General features: G+C 54.3%; 1 protein-coding gene across 1 annotated transcript; it reads left to right on the top strand.

The window, feature by feature from the left end:
• The first annotated feature begins 4,410 nt into the window (after window positions 1-4,410).
• On the top strand, window positions 4,411-7,567 carry SPN (sialophorin). Its single transcript, XM_026515784.4, has 2 exons — window positions 4,411-4,491; window positions 4,874-7,567. The coding sequence occupies exon 2, from the start codon at window positions 4,902-4,904 to the stop codon at window positions 6,612-6,614; it is 1,713 nt and encodes a 570-aa protein (XP_026371569.3). The 5' UTR covers window positions 4,411-4,491; window positions 4,874-4,901; the 3' UTR covers window positions 6,615-7,567.
• The last annotated feature ends 869 nt before the right edge of the window (window positions 7,568-8,436 follow it).

Here is an 8,436-nt window from a genome sequence, read left to right as displayed (position 1 = left end):
AGGGAATGGGGAGAGCAGACTAGGGGAAGGGTACAATTTTAAATAGGAAAATGTTAAAATTCATGCGCATACTGGTTTGTTCTAGAAGAATGTAACTCAGGGGCGCCTGGGTGGCTCAGTGGGCCAAGCATATGCCTTCGGCTCAGGTCATGATCTCAGGGTCCTAGGATTGAGTGTCGTGCCCCCCCCCCCCAAGTTGAGCAACCTGCTCAGCGGGGAATCAGCTTCTCCCGCTCCCTCTGCTGCTCCCCCTGCTTGTGCTCTCTCTGTCAAATAAATAAATAAAATGTAAAAAAAAAAAAAAAAAAGAATGTAACTGAGGAATAACCCCATCCCGTGGCTCCTCTGAGCACCCCACTCTCCCCACATCTCCACACCCACCAACCTGGGCGCCCCCCACTACCCATGACACTTTGACACACACGCTTCGTGTTTATCTCCTACATTAGTATTTTTATTACTTGTGTGGAAATTTTTAAGAGGAAGTTGCTGCCTTGGGCACCTTCGTGCCTACAAACTTCAGCTACGTGTTTTCTGCAAACTAGGATGTTCTCTTTCATAAACAGACTACACTTATCCGATTCAGCCAAGTTCAATATCATTGTCGCCTCTGCAGTCTGTGCCACCCCCCCGCCCCGTGTGCCTCTCCGCGTTTCCCCCTTCATTCCAGGGTCCCATCCGCAATGCATTTGGTCATCACATCTCCCTACTCTTTTAAGATCTGGAAGAATGTCTCAGGGCTTTCTTTGTCCTTCCTGACCCGGACATTTTTGAAGAGTACAAGGCAGTTGTTTTGTAAAACGACCCTCAATTTGGATTTGCGTTGTTTCTGGGACTACGACAGAAGCGTGCTGTGTCCTTCTGAGGGCGTCATGTCTGGACCTTCTTGATGCCGGCTTGCTCCATGACTAACAAGTGATGTTAAGTTTGATCACTTGTTTGGGGCGCCTGGCTGGCTCAGTCGATAGGGCATGTGACTCTTGATCTCAAGGTTGTGAGTTCGAGCCTGTTGTAGAGGTTACTTAAAAATAAGTCTATTTAAAAAAATTTTTTTTTACTAAGTTACCCAAGTTAAGATGATGTCTGCTAGATTTCTCCACCACGAAGCCATGGAGTGGCTCCTTTTCCTTGGTAATGAACGTGTACCTTGGGGGGAGATGCTTTAAGCCTCCAAACATATCATATACGCACCCCTTCCCTGCTGCCCCAGTTTTACTCAACAGTTTTAACACTCATTCTTACTTGAATCAATTATGCGGTTGCTGTAGATTGGTCATTTGTAAAGTCTACGTTCCTTCTCTTATTTGAATTCTTTATACACAAACCTGTCTAGAAATGCAGCACAGTAATTAAGTACCGACCCTGGTACTAACTGGGCGATCCTTGTCTTGGCCTTGGACCCTTAGGCCAACCTGTTTTGTTTATTTGTTTATTTTTTAAAGATTTTATTCATTTGTTTGAGAAAGAGAGAGAGAGCACGGGCAGGGGGAGCAGCAGAGGGAGAGGGAAAAGCTGACCCCCAGCAGAGCTGGGAGACCCATGCGGGGCTCGATCCCAGGACCCAGGGATCGTGACCTGAGGGGAAGGCAAACGCTTAACCAACTGAGCCACCCAGGCGCCCTAACCTGGTTTAGAGCTCACCGCTAGCCCTTGCTGGTTGCCTGACCTTGCCAAGTCTCTGAGCTGTTTTGTTTCTCGCTTTCTGCACCCGTGAGATGAGGGTAACGACATGCGTCTTAGAGAGTAGTTCTGAAGAGCAAAGGCTCTGTTAATGGGAAGCGCTTGGCACTGAGCCTGGCCTGTTCTAGGCCAGGCTACTTAATCTCTCTGTCCTTGGCCTCCCCGCTTGTACGATGGGCTTGCGGTGAGGAGCGCTTGGAACCACGCCCAGAGAACCTTTGGTTCTGTCCCTGGCGGACTGCTGCTCCCAGGCTTTTCTAAGTGCTGCTCTTCTGTGACGTCTTGAGGCCAATGACCATGCCTTGCTCGAATTCTCATCATCTCTCCCTCCACCCCACGGTCTACAGCCTGTGCTGATAGGACCCTGTTTCTTGGGCATTAAAGCAGAAGCCCGCACCCATTCTCCTCTCTGCTCTGCTCAGAATGGGGGCCCCACATAGAGCCCCACACAACTTTTCAGTGGCAATTTGGTTGGAATGACATTTTGCCAAAAATGCATTTTGCTTCACTAATTTTTTTATTATTTTTTTTAAATCATTTTTAAAAAGTTTTTTCCTCTGAGCTATTTAGGGTTTTTTTTTTTGTCTGTCTTGTTAATTAATTAATTTATTTATTTATGTAATCTCTACACCGAACGTGGGGCTTAAACCCCCAACCCCAAGATCAAGAGCCCCACACCCCTCTGACGGGGCCAGCCAGGCTCCCCCCGCCTTAGTAATTTTGTAAAGATTGGGAAATTGGGAATCTTTGTGTAGTCTTACAAATGTGTTTGTTGACTTTTTTAGAATTAAAAAACAATTAACCTGGGGCGCCTGGGTGTCGCAGTCGTTAAGCGTCTGCCTTCGGCTCAGGGCCTGATCCCGGCGTTCTGGGATCCAGCCCCACATCAGGCTCCTCCACTATGAGCCTGTTTCTTCCTCTCCCACTCCCCCTGCTGTGTTCCCTCTCTCGCTGTCTGTCTCTCTCTCTGTCAAATAAATAAATAAAATCTTTAAAAAAAAATTAACCTTCAATTAGTTTTCAGCCAATGATTTCTACTTTTCTGTTAGCCACAGAAAAATGTTGAAATAACCTAGATGTCTGACAATGGAATGTTTTCTTTTCTTCCCTTTTCTCTTTCTTTCCTCTTTCCTTCTTTCTTTCGTCAGTAAGTACGGAACCGGATGTACAAAAGACTTAAGATAATTAACGACATGCATACTTGCTCGTGTAAACTCAGTCACAAGACACAATTTTGTTGGGAACACTTCTCCCGTGGCAGAGTGTGGAACTTTCCTCTTATACCATCCTGACTGTGGGGAGAGGCAATCCCCCGGCCCTGAGCACCCTGCACCCTCCGGCGAGCAGGCCCCGACGGCCAGGTCCCAGCCGCTCTCCCTCCCAGCAATTTCTCAGGGCCGCGTTTGCGGTGAGTAACTCTGAGCGGTGGAGTAATGTCTCCCTGGAGAGAAGGAAGCCCGCTTTCCACCTGCTCAAATAGAGGACCGTGCCCCAAGTGCAGTGTTCCTCAGCTTCAAGCAAGCTCCTCTGAGTCACCTGTGGGACTTGAGGGCAAGGGGAACTGAGGCAAACATTATGCTCCTGCTGCTTGCTCTGTGGTGAGTAATGGATTCCTCCGTCTCGGACCCGGTGTCTCATGTATCTGCGTCAGACTAACTCGTTAGCTCGAGAGCAGGGTACAACCCCAGGCCCAGAGAGGCGCCTGTTCAATCATTTATCACGTACATCTACCATTGTTTTCACAATATAAAAATCGGTTTTGATTTTTTAAAAAGAAAGGCAAAAGCCCCCCGAAAACCAGACATACACAGAAAGTCAAAGCTTGTAAATCAGAAGAGAGTAGGGAGCTTCTTGCTCAGTGGGGTGTCTGCTTCTCCCTCTCCCTCTACTGCTTCCCCCTGCTTATGCTCTCTCTCAAACAAATAAATAAAACCTTTTAAAAATCATTAAAGAAACCAGAAGAGAAAAAATAAAATAAAATAAAATAAAATAAAATAAGGGCTGCCTGGGTGGCTCAATTGGTTGAACGTCAGACTCTTGATTTTGGTTCAGGTCAAGATATCAGGGTTGTGGGGCGCCTGGGTGGCTCAGCTGTTAAGCGTCTGCCTTCGGCTCAGGGCATGATCCCAGGGTCCTGGGATCAAGCCCTACATTGGGCTCCCTGCTCGGCGGGAAGACCACCTTGGTCTAGTTCAGTACCCACAGCTGGGGGCCGTTGTGGTGACCCCCCAGCTTCTTGAGAAGTCATCAAGAGCCCACCAGGGATTGCACACAGCCTGCAAAGGCTTTCACTGCCTCCAGCCAGAGTCAGGGCCTCTTTTTGCCCTGGTACTTCCTGGGAACTCTCGGGGAAGAAAATGGTGCTACCCTACACATTTGGGCCCAACAGCTTGGGGACCACAATGCAAAGGAAACCACCCTCCCCACCCATGTCCTCCTCCACACCCCCTTGTTGTCAAGCACGCCTCTGCCCCACCCTGGCTCTGACCCTCATCCCTAGCCTAGCTCCACCCCTTACCATCCCAATTCCCAGCTAAGTCCCCATTCCAGAACCCCCCACCCACCACAACCCCCTCTTGCCTCAGCTGAGACCCCAGAGCCCCTAGCGCCATCTCAGACCCTAGAGAGAGCAAGTGATGGAGCCGTCATCACAGGGCAGCTGTGGGAGCAGGGCGGGTGGGGCAGGATGCTGGGGTGGGGTGGGTGGAGCCAGGGCCACTTCCTTTCCCCCTGGGGCCTATCTGCCCAGTCCTGCTCCAGCTCCAGGAGGAGTTGAAGTGGCCTGGCCAAGTGCCCTCATCAAGTGAGCCGGTAAGGGGTGCGACCTGGGGCTCAAGAGCCTGAGCGGACCTGGGAATACGCTATGGCTTGGAAAGACCCTGGTAGATGATGGGAAACGAGGATCAGGAGTCATCGGGGCTGAGCAGGGTCAGGGAAGGCCAGGAGGGGTGGCCATTGCTGGGGTGCAAGCAGCCAAGGCCCGAAGGGACCTGTGGGTCTGAGCTGAGGGCAGAGCCGCCAGCGTCTGGTCCCTTGTTCTTTCTGATAATAGTAAAAGCAAGGGTGGAAAAAGCCGTTAAACCACAAGTTAGGCCTGGCAGTTAGCAGGGAAGTGGGCAGAAGGGGAGGGCCTGGCCAGGTTCTCCCTCTCAGCTCTTTCTATGTCTGTCTTTCTCCACTTTCCCCACCCCAGATCTCCACTCCTGCCCGTGCCTGCTGTCATGGGAATGACCCTGTTTCTCCTCCTCTTGGGGGGCATCTGGGCTCAAGGGCTGATGCCAGAGCCTCCAAACATCACAGCCACTTTGGAGATGTCTGCACCGGGAGAGTCCTCTCTTTCTTTTGTCTCAACTGTCTCTGAGGCCCCAAACCTCAACTCAGTGACCCCCAACCCTATGACAACAACGGTCTCTGAGAAGGGCAACGGCACCAAACCCCAGATCTTCGCATCTACCCCAGACCTCTATACAGCCAGTGAAGTGTCCCTCCCTGAGCCTTCCGCTGCGGCCACCAGTGACCTCCAGGTACCTGAGCCAACAGTCTTCCAGGAAGTTTCCACTAAGGAATCATCAAACCCAGAAATTAATGCAGAGAGTAACCCTGCTGAACCGCGAAGAAACTCTCTGGCACTCCACGTTATGACTAACGGAACCATGGCAACTGGCTCTCTGGAGACCTCTGATGTAGCCGGTGGACCCCCTGTCACCACGGCAACTGGCTCTCTGGAGACCTCTGATGTAGCCGGTGGACCCCCTGTCATCATGGCAACTGGCTCTCTGGAGATCTTTGATGTAACCAGTGGACCCCCTGTCACCACAGCAACTGGCTCTCTGGAGACCTCTGATGTAGCCGGTGGACCCCCTGTCACCATGGCAACTGGCTCTCTGGAGATCTTTGATGTAACCAGTGGACCCCCTGTCACCACAGCAACTGGCTCTCTGGAGACCTCGGATGTAGCCGGTGGACCCCCTGTCACCATGGCAACTGGCTCTCTGGAGATCTTTGATGTAACCAATGGACCCCCTGTCACCATGGCAACTGGCTCTCTGGAGATCTTTGATGTAACCGGTGGACCCCCTGTCACCACAGCAACTGGCTCTCTGGAGACCTCGGATGTAGCCGGTGGACCCCCTGTCACCATGGCAACTGGCTCTCTAGAGATCTTTGATGTAACCAATGGACCCCCTGTCACCATGGCAGCTGGCTCTCTGGAGATCTTTGATGTAACCAATGGACCCCCTGTCACCATGGCAACTGGCTCTCTGGAGACCTCTGAGGTAGCTGGTGGACCCCCTGTCACCACGGCAACTGGCTCTCTGGAGATCTTTGATGTAACCAATGGACCCCCTGTCGCCACGGCAACAGGCTCTCTGACGACCCCCAAGGGGACCAGTGGCTCCCCCATCTCCTCGGTGAAAAAGCTCACGGTGACTACCTCAGCGTCGTCCTCCGAAAACACAAGCAGTACCCCACTTCCAGATCAGGGGACAAAGGGCACCCTGCTGGTGGCTGTGCTTGTGGCCCTGCTGGTGGTCATCGTCCTCCTGGTCCTACTTCTGCTGTGGCGCCAGAGGCAGAAGAGGAGGACGGGGGTGCTGACACTAAGCAGGGCTGGCAAGCGCAATGGGGTGGTCGACGCCTGGGCTGGGCCAGCGCAGATGTCGGATGAGGAGGCCCTGACAGCCCCCGCAGCGGGGTCTGGGGGCGAGAAGGGCTCTGGGGCGTCTGCGGGGGAGGGGGCCGCCCGGCAGCCCATGCTCACCACTTTCTTGGATGGAGGCAAGGCCCCGCGGTGCTCCTTGGAGCTGGAGGAGCTGAAGGCTGGGGCCGGCCCCCTGCTCAAGGCGGAGGAGGAGGAGCCGCTGGTGGGCAGCGAGGAGGAGGCTTCGGGGGGGCCAGAAGCCGGGGAGGCGGAGGCCCCTCCGTGCTTGTGAAGAACGAGAGCGGAGGGCAGAATCGTTCCCAGCTTCCATCAGCTCCGGCCTCCTCGTCTCCCCCACTGATCATCCCGAACCCTCCTCCGGCTTCTCAACCCCGGGGTCTTGCCGCCCGGCGCCCACACCGGGTGCCCAGAGGGTCCCCACCCACGGGACGCTTTCGGACTGAGTCAGGAACCCTCCCTCGCTGATTCTGACCTCTCCCCAGCGCCTCCTCCGTGTTTTTGTCCTCGACACCGAGCTGCTCTGTCCCCATAAAGCACGTCTTTGACCCATGACTTCGCAGAGGACTATCCAGGGACACCAGAGTCTAGGAAGGAGGATGGAAGCAAGCTCCCACCTAGGATCGTTCTGGAAAGTACTTTTGGCCCCATAGATTAGGACAGTCTTACTGGGTCAGGCTTGTGCGGTGCTCCGTGTGGGGCCACCTGGAGTCACCCAGCCGTGCTCCCGGGAGTGCGGGTGACACCCCTGGCCCCCCACCTGCGGACTGAGGCGGCCGGAGGCGGCAACTGCTTCTCCTGCCAAGGGCAGAGGTGAGAAGAGTTTCCGGGCAGGTGTCATTCTCAGAAACGCCCGCACCTGCGCCGGCCGGGCCTGGGCGCCGTTGGCGGCAAGAGGCAAGGCCTTGGCTCTGTGTGCGCTTGTGGTGGTGAGTACAGCCCGCGGGAGGAGGGGGCAGCAGGGGCTGCCGAGGCTGCAGAACCGCGGAGAACATTCGGGCCCTCGTCTTTGCACAGGTGGGGGGGAGGTAGCAGATTTACGTCGGTCTGTAGCCCAATAAAGAATGTGGGGCTTGATAGAAAGGCTGCATGTGTGACTTGAGTGTGGTTCTTTGGCTCAGCCGCTGTCTGCCCTGCTCACAGCCTCCCCCGCCCCTGCCTGCCCGCTCTCCAGGAAGGGAGAGACGAGAGCTGAAAGCGGGGAGCTTGCTGTTACCCATGTAATGTGTTTGTATCTCGTCTTCCACGGGGGCGAGCTCCTTCCCTCCTCCAAGGGGAATCAGTGAGACTGACAGGCCCCCAGAACCAGGATTCCCCCTGTGGCTCCGGGATGGGATGGGATGGGAGGCAGGGGGGACAAGACCCCATCCCAGGCCAGAGCCCAGGGGGGCCCATAGGCACCAGAGGCGGTTGGTACTTTCCCCAGGACAAAGAGGAAATTTGCAAAAGAGGAAGTTGTTGAGTCAGAAGGCTCAGTGGCTGCGAGACAAGTTGACCTACAATGAGAGAGGTACTTGGGAAGGACAGGAGCGTGGCTGCCCCGTGGAGGGATCTGGAAACAGCCTGGGCGCATCTGTTGTGGGGGGGCAGTGAAGAGAGAGAATGTGGCCACCCACGCAGCCACCCCGATTTGTGCCACCTGTGCTTGGTCTGGGGACAGGCTGAGCTGGGATGGAAATGCAGCCCTCACCAGCTAAGCTGGCCACCAGCGGGCTGGGGGGCTTTCCCCACTTGTCACAGGGTGCTGTTTGGATGAGCCTTAGCCCCAGCAGCAGGAGCGAGCCCCCCAAGTCCCTCAGACACACCGCGACTGTTGTTTCAGATTTGCCAAACCAAGCGCCCCAATTTCAGGTTGAGAAAAGACTGTCACGAACTGGGAGGCCGTCAGCAAACCCCCTCTCGATGGACACATGCCAGCGCTTTTCTGAACTAGTACTGGTTTCGGGGTCCTGGGCGGATCCTAACCTACTAATCTGTAAATACATATGAATCTAATTTTGTAATGAAAATGCAAAAACATAGGGACACCTGGGTGGCTCAGTCGGTTGGACCAACTCTTGATTTCGGCTCAGGTCCCGATCTCAGGGTCATGGGAT

Source organism: Ursus arctos, unplaced genomic scaffold, assembly GCF_023065955.2.
Source record: "Ursus arctos isolate Adak ecotype North America unplaced genomic scaffold, UrsArc2.0 scaffold_2, whole genome shotgun sequence".
NCBI classification, from domain to species: domain Eukaryota; kingdom Metazoa; phylum Chordata; class Mammalia; order Carnivora; family Ursidae; genus Ursus; species Ursus arctos.
Note: the sequence above shows the minus strand (reverse complement) of the source record. Positions and strands in the feature narration are given on the sequence as shown.